Here is an 18,800-nt window from a genome sequence, read left to right on the forward strand (position 1 = left end):
CTAAAAGGGTCCCACTCCTAAAAAGGAAAAATAAGTTGTAATTTTTTTATTTATTGACTCGAGATCAACTTCATCATTGTGTGTGTGTGTGTGTGTGTTTTGTTTGTTTTATGCCCTTTTTGTTTTTTATATGGAAAACCCACAAAATATCAATCTTTTCCCCACAAAACATTTCAAAGTGGATTACTTGATGTGAAGTAATTTGAGCCTTCAATAGGTGGATAATTCATAACAACATTGATTTGAATTTGTTATAATTTCTGGCGCAACGACAGTTTAAAAACAAAAATCGCACAACATTTTTGGGGGACCTAAAAGGGTCCCACACAAAAAAAGGAAAATAAGTTGTAATGTTTTTTATTTAGTTTAGATCAGACCTGGGCAAATTAAGGCCTTGGGGCCACATGCGACCCGTTGAGTTTTTCAATCTGGCCCGCCGGACATTCCCAAATAATTGTTTTAGATGTTTAAGATGGAAAGTGTAGCTGCCATTACGATGTGCAGTGATGTTTTCTAATGACCGTAAGTCTTCAACTATACTAAGTATAGTTGAAAAGCGCCGTCTTTTTCATGGACGCCCCTGCTTATTTCAGCAAGACAATGCCAAGCCACATTCAGCATGTGTCACAACAGCGTGGCTTTGTAAAAAAAGAGTGCGGGTACTTTCCTGGCCCGCCCGCAGTCCAGACCTGTCTCCCATCGAAAATGTGTGGTGCATTATGAAGCGTAAAATACGACAGCGGAGACCCCGGACTGTTGAACGACTGAAGCTCTACATAAAACAAGAATGGGAAAGAATTCCACTTTCAAGCTTCAACAATTAGTTTCCTCAGTTCCCAATCGTTTATTGAGTGTTGTTAAAAGAAAAGGTGATGTAACACAGTGGTGAACATGCCCTTTCCCAACTACTTTGGCACATGTTGCAGCCAGGAAATTTTAAGTTAATTATTATTTGCAAAAAAAAAATAAAGTTTATGAGTTTGAACATCAAATATCTTGTCTTTGTAGTACATTCAATTGAATATGGGTTGGAAAAGATTTGCAAATCGTTGTATTCCGTTTATATTTACATCTAACACAATTTCCCAACTCATATGGAAACGGGCTTTGTACATTCATGCTGGCTCTTTTGTTGACATTGTATTTTGATTCCTATCGCAGCACATTTAGGCAGCAAACGAGTTGGGCCTGAATGACTTTTGCCAGTTTGCTAGTTACTGAAATGGTCTTGCAAACACTTGAACTCTTTTTGCCAACAATCTGTTTCACTTACTATAGCAGCCCGTTTAAGCAGCAAATTAGATGGGCCTGAATAACCTTTGCCTGTTGCTGCCAGGTAATCAAATGGCCTAACACCAATGCTCACTCTCTTGTTTACATTATCATTTTAGTCCTGCTGCAGCCCGTTTAGGCAGCAAACTAGTAGGACCTATTTATATATTTTATCATCTGCTGGTACGGAAATTATCATCAACCAAAATCTCACTATTTTTCTTGTTTACGTTCTGTTTTGATTTCAATGGCTTTACATTATGATTTCAGTCTTGTGGCACCCCGTTTAGGCAGAAAACTAGTAGGGCCTGATTTACTTTTTCTGTTTGCTGATTACTGAAATGATCTTGAACCAAAGACTTGCTATTTTCTTGTATACGTTCTATTTTGATTTCTAAGGCGTCCCTTCTAGGCCCTATACTGCCTTGCTGCTTACAGTGAGATTCCTAATCTGTCAATTCAATAGTACGAGTAGTAGTACTAGCAGTAGTATGTCATGATCTGCACTATAGTAAGATATCCACATTTAATGGCGCCTGTACAAGTCCGTAGGAACGCGGCGTGCACCAGCAAGAAGAATGGTTACGCCTGCTGAGGTCATGTGACCGCAGCTTTAAGGCAGGGGGGCGCTGGTGAGAAAGCCAGAAAAGCCCTTATTGGCTTAGTTGTGTCATGCTGGATCTCGTCAAGACCTCTGAGGACTCTTGGTGCTGCTGGACAAGATTCCCTGATACCAAAACATAAAACCTAAAAACAGGTCAAATCCGCGAGTGCTGACTCGGCATATTCTCAAAGGAGAATTACTTTTTAAATATTTTTTGTTTATTCGGGTGTGAATGTGTATGTGTTATAAAACAATCCTGGCAATAAATATAAATTCAACACTTCAATTTCTAAATCAACCTCAGTTCTGTCAATATAAAGTTTTTTTTTGTTTTTTAAAGAACGATCTGTCACAATCCTGTATTTTATGGCAAATACTCAAAATGTGCAATATTTTCCCCACCAACAAAAATTAAAAGTGGAATATTTAATGTGAAGTAATTTGAGCCTTCAATAGGTCGGTAGTTCATAACAACATCAATTTTAATTTGTTATTATTTTTGTCGCAACGACAGTTTAAAAACAAAAATCGCACAAAATTTCTCTGCGTCCCACTCAGAAAAAGGGAAAAATAGAAAAGTTTTTAGTTTTTTGCCCTTTTTTTCCACAATCCTATTTTTATGGCAAAAACACAAAATGTGCAATAAGTGGAATATTTGATGTAAAGTAATTTGAGCCTTCAATAAGTCGATAATTCATAACAACATTGATTTTAATTTGTCATTATTTTTGGCGAAACGACAGTTTAAAAACAAAAATCGCACTAAATTTATTGGGGACCCAAAAGGGTCCCACTCATAAAAAGTGAAAAATAGGTGTTATTTTTTATTTATTTACAGTACTTAAGATTAACTTCATCTAGTTGTGTGAGTGTGTTTTTTTTGTTTGTTTTATGGTCTTTTGGTTGAAGAAAACGTAGTTTATTATCTGGCAAACACACAAATTATGCAAACTTTGCCCCACAAAACATTTCAAAGTGGAATATTTAATGTGAAGTAATTTGAGCCTTCAATAGGTCAATAATTCATAACAACATTGATTTTAATGTGTTATTATTTTTGGCAAAATGACAGTTTAAAAACAAAAATTGCACTAAATTTATCTGGGACCCAAAAGGGTCCCACTCATAAAAAGTGAAAAATAAGTGGTATTTTTTATTTATTTACTCAAGATCAACTTTATCTATTTGTGTGAGTGTGTGTGTGTGTGTGTGTGTGTTTTGTTTGTTTTATAGCCTTTTTGTCGAAGAAAACTTAGTTTATTATCTGGCAAACACACAAACTATGCAAACTTTTCCCCACAAAACATTTCAAAGTGGAATATTTGATGTGAAGTAATTTGAGCCTTCAATAGGCCGATAATTCATAACAACATTCATTTTAATTTGTTATTATTTTTGACGCAATGACAGTTTAAAAACAAAAATCGCACAAAATTTCTTGGCGTCCCACTCAGAAAAAGGGAAAAATAATTAAGTTTTTAGTTTTTTACCCTTTTTTTCCACAATCCTATTTTTTATGGCAAAAACACAAAATGTGCAATAAGTGGAATATTTGATGTGAAGTAATTGGAGCCTTCAATAAGTCGATAATTCTTAACAACATTGATTTTAATTTGTCATTATTTTTGGCGAAACGACAGTTTAAAAACAAAAATCGCACTAAATTAATTGGGGACCCAAAAGGGTCCCACTCATAAAAAGTGAAAAATAAGTGTTATTTTTTTTAATTTACAGTACTTAAGATCTACTTCACTTAGTTGTGTGTGTGTGGTTTTTTTTGTTTGTTTTATGGTCTTTTTGTTGAAGAAAACGTAGTTTATTATCTGGCAAACACACAAATTATGCAAACTTTGACCCACAAAACATTTCAAAGTGGAATATTTAATGTGAAGTAATTTGAGCCTTCAATAGGTCAATAATTCATAACAACATTGATTTTAATGTGTTATTATTTTTGGCGAAAGGACAGTTTAAAAACAAATTTCGCACTAAATTTATTGGGGACCCAAAAGGGTCCCACTCATAAAAAGTGAAAAATAAGTGTTTTTTTATTTTTATTTACAGTACTTAAGATCAACTTCATCTAGTTGTGTGTGTGTGTTTTTTTTGTTTGTTTTATGGTCTTTTTGTTGAAGAAAACGTAGTTTATTATCTGGCAAACACACAAATTATGCAAACTTTGCCCCACAAAACATTTCAAAGTGGAATATTTAATGTGAAGTAATTTGAGCCTTCAATAGGTCGATAATTCATAACAACATTGATTTTAATGTGTTATTATTTTGGCGAAACGACAGTTTAAAACAAAAATCGCACTAAATTTATCTGGGACCCAAAAGGGTCCCACTCATAAAAAGTGAAAAATAAGTGGTATTTTTTTTATTTACTCAAGATCAACTTTATTTATTTGTGTGTGTGTGTGTGTGTGTGTTTTGTTTGTTTTATAGCCTTTTTGTCGAAGAAAACTTAGTTTATTATCTGGCAAACACACAAACTATGCAAACTTTTCCCTACAAAACATTTCAAAGTGGAATATTTGATGTGAAGTAATTTGAGCCATCAATAGGTCGATAATTCATAACAACATTAATTTTAATTTGTTATTATTTTTGTCGCAACGACAGTTTAAAAACAAAAATCGCACAAAATTTCTCTGCGTCCCACTCGGAAAAAGGGAAAAATAGAAAAGTTTTTAGTTTTTTGCCCTTTTTTTCCACAATCCTATTTTTTATGGCAAAAACACAAAATGTGCAATAAGTGGAATATTTGATGTGAAGTAATTGGAGCCTTCAATGGGTCGATAATTCTTAACAACATTGATTTTAATTTGTCATTATTTTTGGCGAAACGACAGTTTAAAAACAAAAATCGCACTAAATTTATTGGGGACCTAAAAGGGTCCCACTCATAAAAAGTGAAAAATAAGTGTTATTTTTTTTAATTTACAGTACTTAAGATCAACTTCATCTAGTTGTGTGTGTGTGTTTTTTTGTTTTTGTTTTATGGTCTTTTTGTTGAAGAAAACGTAGTTTATTATCTGGCAAACACACAAATTATGCAAACTTTGCCCCACAAAACATTTCAAAGTGGAATATTTAATGTGAAGTAATTTGAGCCTTCAATAGGTCGATAATTCATAACAACATTGATTTTAATGTGTTATTATTTTTGGCGAAACGACAGTTTAAAAACAAAAATCGCACTAAATGTATCTGGGACCCAAAAGGGTCCCACTCATAAAAAGTGAAAAATATGTGGTATTTTTTATTTATTTACTCAAGATCAACTTTATCTATTTGTGTGTGTGTGTGTGTGTGTGTGTGTGTGTTTTGTTTGTTTTATAGCCTTTTTGTCGAAGAAAACTTAGTTTATTATCTGGCAAACACACAAACAATGCAACATTTTCCCCACAAAACATTTCAAAGTGAAATATTTGATGTGAAGTAATTTGAGCCTTCAATCGGTCGATAATTCATAACATCATTAATTTTAATTTGTTATTATTTTTGACACAATGTCAGTTTGAAAACAAAAATCGCACAAAATTTATTGGCGTCCCACTCAGAAAAAGGGAAAAATAATAAAGTTTTTAGCCCTTTTTTTCCACAATCCTATTTTTTATGGCAAAAACACAAAATGTGCAATAAGTAAAGTATTTGATGTGAAGTAATTGGAGCCTTCAATAAGTCGATAATTCTTAACAACATTGATTTTAATTTGTTATTATTTTTGGCGAAACGACAGTTTAAAAACAAAAATTGCACTAAATTTATTGGGACCCAAAAGGGTCACTCATAAAAAGTGAAAAATAAGTGGTATTCTTTATTTATTTACTCAAGATCAACTTTATCTATTTGTGTGTGTGTGTTTATGTTGTGTTTGTTTTATAGCCTTTTTGTTGAAGAAAACTTAGTTTATTATCTGGCAAACACACAAACTATGCAAACTTTTCCCCACAAAACATTTCAAAGTGGAATAATTAATGTGAAGTAATTTGAGCCTTCAATAGGTCGATAATTCATAACAACAATAATTTTAATTCGTTATTATTTTTGTCGCAACGACAGTTTGAAAACAAAAATCTCACAAAATTTCTCGGCGTCCCACTCAGAAAAAGGGAAAAATAATAAAGTTTTTAGTTTTTTGCCCTTTTTTTCAACAATCCTGTTTTTTATGGCAAAAACACAAAATGTGCAATAAGTGGAACATTTGATTTGACGTAATTGGAGCCTTCAATAAGTCGATAATTCTTAACAACATTGATTTTAATTTGTCATTATTTTTGGCAAAACGACAGTTTAAAAACAAAAATCGCACTAAATTTCTTGGGGACCCAAAAAGGTCCCACTCATAAAAATGGAAAAATAAGTGATATATTTATTTATTTACAGCACTTAAGATCAACTTCATCTAGTTGTGTGTGTGTGTGTTTTTTTTGTTTTGTTTTATGGTCTTTTTGTTGAAGAAAATTTAGTTTATTATCTGGCAAACACACAAAATATGCAAATTTTGCCCCACAAAATATTTCAAAGTGGAATATTTGATGTAAAGTAATTGGAGCCTTCAATAGGTCAATCATTTATATCATTGATTTTGATTCATTATTACATTTTGGTGCATTTACAGCTTTACACAAAAAACAGTCTGCATGGCAGCTTTGTGTTATTAGAGCAGTGTTTTTCAACCACTGTGCCGCGGCACACTAGTGTGCCGTGAGATACAGTCTGGTGTGCCGTGGGAGATTATCTAATTTCATCTATTTGGGTTAAAAACATTTTTTGCAAACCAGTAATTATAGTCTGCAAATGATGTGTTGTTGTTGAGTGTCGGTGCTGTCTAGAGCTCGGCAGAGTAACCGTGTAATACTCTTCCATATCAGTAGGTGGCAGCCTGTAGCTAATTGCTTTGTAGATGCAGGTAAAAAGGTGTCTTATGCTTAAACCAAAAATAAACAAAAGGTGAGTGCCCTTAAGAAAAGGCATTGAAGCTTAGGGAAGGCTATGCAGAACGAAACTAAAACTGAACTGGCTGCAAAGTAAACAAAAACAGAATGCTGAACGACAGCAAAAACTTACTGTGGAGCAAAGACGGCGTCCACAATGTACATCCGAACATGACATGACAATCAATAATGTCCCCACAAAGAATGATAAAAACAACTGAAATATTCTTGATTGCTAAAACAAAGTAGATGCGGGAAATATCGCTCATGAAACTGCTACAAGAAAATACAAAATAAAAGAGAAAAAGCCACCAAAATAGGAGCGCGAGACAAGAACTAAAACACTACACACAGGAAAACAGCAAAAAACTCAAAATAAGTCAGGGGGTGATGTGACAGGTGGTGACAGTACACCTACTTTGAGACAAGAGCTATAGTGATGCATGCTTGGTTATGCTTTAAAGTCATATCCAACAATTGCGACAACGACTTTTAACTGTCAACTGAGTTTATGATTTCTGCTGGTGGTGTGCCTCTGGATTATTTCAACGCAAAAAATGTGCCTTGGCTCAAAAAAGGTTGAAAAACACTGTATTAGAGTACACTCGTAGCATTACAACATTACAACAAGTGTTGAGGAGAGGGATGCTAATGCTAACCGCTAACTCTGACAAAATGTGCAAGCCATCTGTCAGGCTGGATAACGCTTAGTCAGCAAAATGGACATTGGCCGTCTTCGGGTCTTTGTTCCGCCGTAATCCTAATCCTGCTATCGCTCTTCGCAAAAGGGGAACAATTAAGGGAGCGCGCACGAGTGCAGAAGAAGCAAGCCGTCAGGTCGGACCCAAAGATGTCCGAGGGGGTAAATAAACTTGACAGTTCACCGTCCAAACGGCAGACAACAGCTGTGAAGACGAGTGCTGGGGGGTTGGTTCGACAACCCCAATAACGCCAAGCATGCCCACCCGCGCCTCCCCCCGCGCCCATTATAGCTCCTGACAACAGCCAAGATGGCCGCCGGCTCGGATAATACCGTGAGCCTGCCGGCTTAACGAGGCTTTGTTCAGCTCGGATGTTTTTCAAAACAAAAGCACACTTCTAATATTCCTTCTCGCTGTCACATGCTTTCCCAGAATGCACCGGGGCCATATGTCACCGCATGAGGCGTTCCCACAGCCCCCCCACCCCCCGACAAGCAGGACTTAGCGTGTTTACATACAACAAATTATGGCGAACCGCAAACGGCGGCCCTGGGCGTCAGGGCCCCCGAGTGGAGCCGCTCGCTGGACTAAAGCGGCCTTGAGCTCGTTAGTGACTTAGGAAGTAGGCTAATGCGGTTAGACGGCAGGACGCGTCCAACAAGACACCTTGCAGCTCCCGTCCGTAACGCTGGGCGACCAATAGGAAGAGAGGCATGAAATATTCAAAACAAAAACCCCCTCAGACGTCACATGACATGTTGGCGTTTGAGGCCCCGCCCCCAAACAGCCATTTCCAAAGCAGCTTAAACAAACATCGCTCGGCCTCCATTTCATAAATTCTTTAAAGCGGGCGTGAATGATTCATGGCCCGGCCGCAATGCAGCAGCCTTTCTTCGCCCTCGCCCGTCCCACGCCAGAGAGAGAGAGAGAGAGAGAGAGAGAGAGAGAGAGAGAGAGGGCGTACGCGCGCACGCCGGGTTGTCGCCGCGCAACTCCTGCGTCTCGCTCCGCCGCCTGGAGAATGGCCGACGTCGCCGCCGCGCACGGACTCGCCTTGTCGATTAAATATTGAGGCCGTCCTCGCCGCCATCGAGTCATCAGAACGAGGCGGTGGCTGCTCGCTCGCCGCGCGGAGACGACCCGGATGAACTGTGACATGTTAGCAAACAAACATCCAGACCCAAAATGTACCATGTGACCTTCCAATTCAATGGCAACCCGTTGAGGCAGCAAACTCGTCAAGCCTGATTGGCTCTCTCTGTCTGCTGTTTGCTGAAATGATCTCCAACCAGTATCGTGCTATATTCTTGTTCACATTCTATTTTGATTTCTATGGCAGCCCCTTTATGCAGCCAACTAGTAGGGTCTGATTGGCTCTCTCTGTCTGCTGGTTGCTGGAATTATCTTCAACCAGTATTTTGCTATATTGTTGTTTATGTTCTTTTTATATATATATATATATATATATATATATGGCAGCCCGTTTAGGCAGCCAACTAGTAGGGTCTGATTGGCTCTCTCTGTCTGCTGGTTGCTGGAATTATCTTTAACCAGTATCGTGCTATATTCTTGTTCACGTTCTATTTTGATTTCTATGGCAGCCCATTTAGGCAGCCAACTAGTAGGGTCTGATTGGCTCTCTCTGTCTGATGGTTGCTGAAATTATCTTCAACCAATGTCTTGCTATATTCTTGTTTCCGTTCTTTTTTATATATATTTGGCAGCCCATTTAGGCAGCCAATTAGTAGGGTCTGATTGGCTCTCTCTGTCTGCTGGTTGCTGAAATTATCTTCAACCAGTATTTTGCTATATTGTTGTTGACGTTCTTTTATATATATATATATATATATATATATATATATATATATATATATATATATATATATATATATATATATATATATATATATATATGTGGGCAAGCTCAACACCTTGCCCACAACAGACCCAGATGGAGAGACCTGGTTGCTATGGTCGGCTCTACGCGCCCTGAAGTGCAAGAGGACTAATGTAATGTAATAATATATATATGGCAGCCCGTTTAGGCAGCCAACTAGTAGGGTCTGGTTGTCTCTCTCTGTCTGCTGGATGCTGAAATTATCTTCAACCAGTATCTTGCTATATTGTTGTTTATGTTTTATTTTGATTTTTATGGCAACTCGTTTCGTCGGGTCTGATTAATTTGTTCCCTCTGCTGGTTGCTGAAATTATCTTCCACCAATATCTTGCTATATTCTTGTTTCCATTCTTTTTTTTATATATATGGCAGCCCACTTAGGCAGCCAGTTAGTAGGGTCTGATTGGCTCTCTCTGTCTGCTGGTTGCTGAAATTATCTTCAACCAGTATTTTGCTATATTGTTGTTTACGTTCTTTTTATTATATATATATATATATATATATATATATATATATATATATATATATATATATATATATATATATATATATATATATATATATATATATATATATATATATATATATATATATATATATATGGCAGCCCATTTAGGCAGCCAACTAGTAGGGTCTGGTTGTCTCTCTCCGTCTGCTGGTTGCTGAAATTATCTTCAACCAGTATCTTGCTATATTGTTGTTTATGTTTTATTTTGATTTCTATGGCAACCCGTTTCGTCGGGTCTGATTAATTTGTTCCCTCTGCTGGTTACTGAAATGATCTTAAACCAAATTCTTGCTATATTCTTGTTCATGTTTTTTTGGGATTTCCATGGCAGCTCGTTTAGGAAGCAAACTAGTAGGGTCTGATTGGCTCTTTTCATCTGCCATCTGTTACTGAAATTATCTTGTACGTAGGTCTTGCTTTTTTCCTGTTTATATAGCAACCTATTTAGGCAGAAAACTAGCAAGGCCTAAATGTCGCTCTCTGTCTGCTGGTTACTGAAATGATCTTCAACCAAATTCTTGCTATATTATTTTTACAGTCTATTTTTAATTTCTATGGTAGCCCGTTTAGGCGGCAAACTAGTTGGGTCTGATTGGTTCTTCCCACCTGCTGGTTACTGAAATGATCTTCAACCAAATTCTTGCTATTTTTTTGTGTATGTTGTATTTTGATTTCTATTGGCAGCCCGTTCAAGCAGCAAGCGAGTAGGGCCTGAATTAGTTGTTTCCTTTTTTGCCAAATGATCTTACATTAATAATGCTCGCTCTTGTGTTAACATTCTATTTTGATTTCTCTGGCAGCCAATTTAGGCAGCCAACTAGCTGAACCTGAATGACTTTTGCCAGTTTGCTAGTCACTGAAATGGTCTTGCGAGCACCTGCTCTCCTTTTGCCCACATTCTGTTTCAGTTACTATGGCAGCCCGTTTAAGCAACAAACTTCTTGGGCCTGAATAACTTTTACACGTTGCTGCCAAGTATACAAATGGTCTTACACCAATGCTTGCTGACTTGTTTACATTCTATTTTGATTTCTATGGCAGCCCGTTTAGGCAGCAAACTAGAAGGGCCTATTTGACGTTTGCCATCTTCTGGTTACTGAAATTATCCTAAACCAAAATCTTGCTATTTTTTTATGTTCAAACTAGTAGGGCCTGAATGACTTTTTCCTATTTTTCCAAATGATCTTACATAATTGCTGGCTATTTATATTTACGTTCTATTTTGAGTCGTATGGCAGCCCATTTAGGCATCAAACTAGTTGGGCCTGAATGACTTTTGCCTGTTTGCTTGTTAATGAAATGGTCTTGCAAACACTTGCTTGCACTCTCCTTGCCAACTGTCTGTTTCACTTACTATAGCCCCCCGTTTCAGCAGCAAACTGGTTAGTAATCAAATGGTCTTACACATTTGTCAATGTTCTATTTTGATTTATATGGCAGCTCGTTTAAGCAGCAAACTAGTAAGGCCTGATTGACTCATGCCATGTGATAGTTACTAAAAATATCCTAAACCTAAATATTGTTATTGTCTTGCTCATGTTCTTTTTTGATAACTATGGCACCCTGTTTAGGCAGCAGGCTAGTAGGGCCTGAATGACTTTTGGAGTCTACCGGTTAATGAAATTATCTTGCAAACCCTGGCTCTCTTATTGACATCATTCTGTTTCTGTTATTATATCAACTTGTTCAAGCAGCAAAATGGTCGGGCCTGAATAATTAATGCCTGTTTGCTGTTAAGTAAACAAATGCTCGCTCTCTTGGTTTTATTGTTTTAATTTCATTTCTATGGCAGCTCGTTTAGGCAGCACACTAGTTAGACATAAATGACTTTTGACGTCTGCTGGTTGATGTCATGTACTGTTTGATTTCTTATTTTAATCTCCATGGCAGCCCGTTTAGGCAGCCAACTATTTAGGCCTGAAGGATTTTTGCCCTCCACTGCTGACTGCCACTGACTGGAATGGTCTTGAACCAAACTCTTGCTCTTTTCATGTTTACTTCCTTTTTAAATTTCTGCAGCAACCCGTTTAGGCAGCCAAATAGGGCAGTCTAGTATATCTCCATGGCCTCGACAACAACACACAACTTTGCTGATACGGATGTTAGGGATCCAAAATGTGATTGACCACCAATGCCGAGCCTGAACGTCTCCAACAGGCAACAGACCCGACATACAGTTTGGCACCCGACTAGCAGCTGGCCAAGGTTGAACCGACATACCGGAGAAGAAGTTCTTGGCTCGCAGGTAGCTGACGCTCAGGCGCAGGATGGACAGTTTGTCCAGGCTGGCCGTCACTTCTTCCGGAAACGGCAGGAGGCTGGCCAACCTTTCCAGCTCCCCGTTGAGCCGGTCCCGGTGCCGCTTAGACGGGTTGGATTTGGCGCCCTCCGTCGGCGTCTGTTTCACCCTGCAGAACGGGAGAAAAACTTGGAAATGTAAAAAGTTTGGAAAAGTTAAACGTTGATTGTTGCTTCTGGCCAAAGGAATATCAAATGTCTGCTATGGGACAAATATAGTAAAATTATACTATGTCGTATATTTATACTATATACTACAAATATTGCATATACTATAAATACAGCATATAGTATGTTTATACTATAAAGTATGTTCATACTAAATAGTATAAATGTAGTAAATAGCATGTTTATACTATATAGTATGAATATAGGAGAGTATAAATTAGGTATATAGAATAAACACATTATATATAGTATAAATATAATATAGTATGAATATACTATATACAGTAGTACATATTCAATATACAGTATCAATATAGTGTATTATAAATATTGTGCATTGAGTATGAATATACTATATAGTATAAATGTAGTATATAGTATGTTTATACTATATAGTATGAATATAGTATAAAGGAGGTATATAGTATAAACACATTATATATAGTATAAACATATATACTATGTACTGTAGTACACATTTAATATTCAGTATCAATATAGTATATTATAAATATTGTGCATAGTAGTATAGTATGAATGGTATAAATGTAGTATTAATGTAGTATTAATATAGTATAAATATAGTGTATATAGTATAAATGTACCGGTAGTATATATTGTATAAATATAGTGTATATATAGTATGAAAATACTATGTAGTAAAATGTAGTATAACATATCAATATAGTATAAATATACTATCTTGTATAAATAAAGTAGTATACAAATAGTGTAGATAGTGTAAATAAAGTATATATTGTATAATATAGGAAATATAGTATGAATTTACTATAGAGTGTAAATGTAGTAAATAGTATCAATAGTATACATGTATTGTAGAGTATAAATGTGATACATGTAGTATAAATATAGTATACATTGTATGAATATGCTATATAGTATAAATGTATACATTTAATAGCATATAGTATAAATATATTGTATAGAGTATAAATGTGCTATAAATATAACATATATAGTATAAATGTAGTATATATAGTTAAGAATATACATTTAGTATATAGTACAAATATAGTGTATATAGTATAAAAATAGTACTCAGTATGAATGTAAGTTGTATAAATGTAATTTGAATGAATATAATTTGTACAAATGTAATTGTATTGATGTAATTGCATTAATGTAATTTTGTATGAATATAATTGCATAAATGTAATTTTCATGATTATAATTGTATGAATGTAATTTGTATTAATATAATTGCATAAAGAAATTAGCATGAATATAATTGTATAAAATTAATTTGTACGAATATAATTGTATACATGTAATTTGTATGAATGTAATTGTATAAATGTGATTTGTATGAATATAATTGTATATATGTAATTTGTATGAATGTAATTGTATATATGTAATGTGTACGTATGTAATTATATATGTAATATATATGAATGTAATGTTTTATAATTTGTATGAATGTTATTGTATAAATGTAATTTGTCTGACAGTCATTTAATGTGTTGCACATAAACAAGCATTCATTTTTTTGCATGATTTAATTGAGTTATTGTACATTAAAAAGTGTAAATATAAGAATGAGGTGTGAGGCAGAAAGTACAAACGAAAACGATCAGCATTTTTATGTCCATGTATTTGTGCAGGTGTACCTAATGTAAAGGCCTCCCCATTGTTGTGAAAGTGGAATATTTTGAATATGTTTTTAAAGTGGGGGGGGGGGGGGGGGGGGGGGCATGTTTTATGCTTCTTTTCACCTGCAGTGAGCATGAAATGTGTTTATGCTGCATGATGGACGTCAGCGTGCTTGACCTGCTCTGTTCGCCTTTATCAACGTCACGTGACCGCCCCACGTCCAAATATTTACACACACATTGCAAAACACTTCTAAATATTGATTTTTCTCATTTTCCTATTTTTTTCATACCCGCTCTATTCCACGGGGAAAATAATAGGATTGGAAGAAATCCATCATTTGCGGTGGAATAGCACAGAAATGTGACATATATTTATAAATGAACATCTATTGTCGAACATGTTGATTTATTCGAATTGATTCGATTGTTTCTTTAAGTGCATATTTCGTTTCTCACAATTATGTCGCTCATAATTCCTCATTTCAATCCTGCAATTTGTTCAATACAAATATTTGACCACATGACGTGTATTATTAGCGCCACGCAATACAACGAGAAGGAGCTGAGAGGGCGTAATAATAATAATGATCGCAACATCATCGGAAATAAACATGAAATATTAATAGTTGTTGTTTTTCGTTTTGAATTGTTTGCAGCATGAGGAAGAATGATTGAAATTGTAAATGTTAACCGGTTTGTTTTTGAAGGTCAGTGCAGGCCTGCAATGATCCTGCCAGCAACACTCTTTTTACTCATTACGTTTGCTTGTTCCATTACAACTACCAATACATTTTCTTTTCTTAGAAAAAAAATGATCTCGAGCACATAATTTGCACATATTTCAGTATTTTCTTTGCACATATTTGAGTATTTTCTTTGCACATATTTCTATATTTTCTTCGCTAATTTTTCAGTATTTTCTTTGCACATATTTCTATATTGTCTTTGCACATATTTCTGTATTGTCTTTGCACATATTTCTATATTGTCTTTGCACATATTTCTGTATTGTCTTTGCACATATTTCTATTTTGTCTTTGCACATATTTCTGTATTGTCTTTGCACATATTTCTATATTGTCTTTGCACATATTTCTGTATTGTCTTTGCACATATTTCTATTTTGTCTTTGCACATATTTCTGTATTGTCTTTGCACATATTTCTGTATTGTCTTTGCACATATTTCTATATTGTCTTTGCACATATTTCTGTATTGTCTTTGCAAATATTTCTATAATGTCTTTGCACATATTTCTATATTGTCTTTGCACATATTTCTATATTTTTTTTGGACATTTTTCAGTATTTTCTTTGCACATAATCCAGTATTTTCTGTGCACATAGTTCTATATTGTCTTTGCACATATTTCTATATTGTCTTTGCACATATTTTTATATTGTCTTTGCTCATATTTCTATATTTTTTTGCACATATTTCTTTATTTTCTTTGCACATTTTTCAGTATTTTCTTTGCACACATTTCAGTATTTTCTTTGCACATATTTCTGTATTTTCTTCGCACATATTTCTATATTTCCTTTGCACATATTTCTATATTTCCTTCTCACATATTTCAGTATTTTCTTTGCACATATTTCCTTTGCACATATTTCTATATTTCCTTTGCACATATTTCTATATTTCCTTCTCACATATTTCAGTATTTTCTTTGCACATATTTCTATATTTTATTTGGACATTTTTCAATATTTTCTCTGCACACATTTTTCTATATTGTCTTTATACATATTTCTATATTGTTTTGCACATTTTTCAGTATTTTCTTTGCACATATTTCTATATTTCCTTTGCACATATTTCTATATTTTCTTTGCGCATATTTCAGTATTTCCTTCGCACATATTTCAGTATTTTCTTTGCACATATTAGACTTAGACAAGACTTAGACAAACTTTAATGATCCACAAGGGATCATTAATTTCAGTATTTTCTTTGCACACATTTCAGTATTTTCTTTGCACACAATTCAGTATTTTCTTTGCACACATTTCTACATTTTCTTTGCACATATATTTTTTTTCTTTTACATATTTCAGTATTTGCTTCGCACATATTTCTATATTTTTTTTGCACATACAGTATTTCAGTATTTTCTTTGCACATATTTCTATATTTCCTTTGCACATATTCAAATATTTCCTTGGCACATATTTGCGTGGAAGAAGACTGGAATGTGACTTACGCTCTCTGGACGGGTTTTCTCCTCTTGCGTCCTGCGTACATGACGCCCGCTGCTTATGTAAGCCTGATGACCCGCAAACACTCTGCGCCTTTTTTTGGATCTACATCGACAAGTGACGCAATTCTCTTTAGCCGTAATTCAACGAATCAACGCTGCGTAAAAAACATCTTATTAAAAAAAAAAAAAAAAGAAGATGGACTTTTCCTCCGGACTTAAAGCATCGTTCCCCACAGCGCTTCCAGAATGTTCTGCGGCGCGACACAAGTGGCTCCAATAATCCGCAATATCAATAATAATAGTTGTCCCATTGGAGACGTTCTTGTTCCGCGCGCGCACACGCACGTTCGCCAAGATGCTCCGAGTGCACGGTCCGTGCGTGAAAAAGTGCGTAAAGTGAAAGTAAAATGTGCATTTTAATGATCGAACATCGCCGCTGCGCTGCAATTAGCGGCCGGGATGCAAGCTGCAGTGAAGGGAGGAGGAGGAGGGGGAGACGGGTGGGGGTCAGCGGGGGCGCGCATTCCACCAGCGGGCACGCCCGGCACAGATTGGTTGCGACGTGCGCGCTCGAGACGTGATAGGCGGGCGGGGTTTGGGTGCGGGCGCGTACGCGGGAGAATCTCCTGGAGACACGGGGGAGGGGGGCTGGGCGCGGGCACGAGGGCGCGGGCACGTCGACCAATGAGAGGTTCGGCGCAGAGCAACGGAGGTTTGGTGTGAGAATTTGGGTCAGAGGTTAGACTCGGACAGAAGTCCTCTGGTCTGTTCCAGGGTCAAACTGCAGCTGTCAGAAAAACTTCAGCAGCGGTTGGAAGTTTTTTTTCCACAACAACTTTTAAAAAGTACCTTTTGTGTGTGTAACTTTAATGCTAATGAGCTGTGTGTGTCTTTAAGAAGTACAATTGTGTACTTTTGACATCAACGCTGTAAAGTGTGCACTTGTCCAACATAATACATGTCATGTATCACATACAACCATTTCACTTTAAGGAATGGGACAGGAGGACCCAAACGTTAGCAACACGTGCGCTACATGCTAACATTGCATTTTAACATCATGCTAGGTTAGCATAATGCAAAACGAGCCTAGCTTTATAAGCTACATGCTAACATTACATTTTATCATGTTAGGTTAGCCACACTAGCATAGCTATGTGAGCTACATGCTAACATTACATTTTACCATTATGCAAGGTTAGCCACAACACCATAGCTATGTGGGCGACATGCTAACATTACACTTTAACATCATGCTAGGTTAGCAACACTAGCATAGCTTTATAAGCTACATGTTAACATTATAGTTAATAATCATGCTACGTAAATAAAAGTAGCAAAGCTTTAAGAGTTACATGCTAACATTACATTTTAACATAATGCTAGGTTAGCAACGCTAGCATAGCTATGAGAGCAACATGCTAACATTACATTTTAACATCATGCTATGTTAGCCACACTAGCATAGCTATGTGAGCTGTGTTAACATTACATTTTAACATCATGCTGGGTTAGCAACACTAGCATAGCTATGTTAGCTACATGCTAACATTACAATTTAACATAATGCTAGGTAAGAAACACTAGTATAGCTAAGTGCGCTACATGCTAACATTACATTTTAACACAATGCTAGGTTAGAAACACTTGCATAGCCATGTGCGCTACATGCTAACATTACATTTTAACACAATGCTAGGTTAGAAACACTTGCATAGCCATGTGCGCTACATACTAACATTACATTTTAACATCATGCTAGGTTAGCAACAATAGCATAGCCATGTGAGCTACATGTTAACATTAAATTTTAACATCATACTAGGCTGGCAACACTCGCATAGCTATGAGCGACATGCTAACATTACATTTTAACATCATGCTATGTTAGCCACACTAGCATAGCTATGTGAGCTACATGCTAACATTACATTTTAACATCATGCTCGGTTAGCAACACTAGCATAGCTTTATAAGCTACATGCTAACATTACAATTCATCATCTTAGGTTAGCCACATTAGCATAGTTATGTGAGCTACATGCTAACATTACATTTTACCATCATGCAAGGTTAGCCACAACAGTATAACTATGTGAGCTACATGCTAACATTACACTTTAACATCATGCTAGGGTTAGCAACACTAGCATGGCTTTATAAGCTACATGTTAACATTATAGTTTAACATCATAAACAAAACTAGCATAGCTTTAAGAGTTACATGCTAACATTACATTTTAACATAATGCTAGGTTAGCAACACTAGTATAGCTATGAGAGCGACGTGCTAACATTACATTTAAACATCATGCTATATTAACCACTCTAGCATAGCTAAGGTTGCTACATCCTAACATTAAATTTTAACATCATGCTAGGTTAGCCACACTAGCACAGTTATGCAAACTGCATGCAAACATTATATTACAACATCATGCTAGGTTAGCCACAATGGCATAACTATGTGAGCTACTGTACATGCGAACATTACATTTTAACATCATGCCAAGTTAGTAACACGAGCATAGCTATGTTAGCTACATGCTAAAATTACCTTTTAACATCATGCTAGGTTAGCAACATAATTA

The 18,800-nt window shown here is 35.9% G+C and overlaps 1 protein-coding gene across 1 annotated transcript in view; it reads right to left on the bottom strand.

Annotated features, from left to right (window-relative positions):
• Positions 1-16,555, bottom strand: part of LOC133613399 (aryl hydrocarbon receptor-like) — an 81,864-nt gene extending 65,309 nt beyond the window's left edge. The window contains exons 1-2 of the mRNA XM_061970921.2: positions 16,213-16,555; positions 12,145-12,332 (exon numbers count right to left, since the gene is read on the bottom strand). Coding sequence (XP_061826905.2) covers positions 12,145-12,332; positions 16,213-16,253 — 229 coding nt within the window. The 5' untranslated portion in view covers positions 16,254-16,555. The remainder of the gene's footprint in view (positions 1-12,144; positions 12,333-16,212) is intronic.
• Positions 16,556-18,800: the final 2,245 nt, after the last annotated feature.

The sequence above is a fragment of the Nerophis lumbriciformis genome, linkage group LG13, assembly GCF_033978685.3.
Source record: "Nerophis lumbriciformis linkage group LG13, RoL_Nlum_v2.1, whole genome shotgun sequence".
NCBI classification, from domain to species: Eukaryota; Metazoa; Chordata; class Actinopteri; order Syngnathiformes; family Syngnathidae; genus Nerophis; species Nerophis lumbriciformis.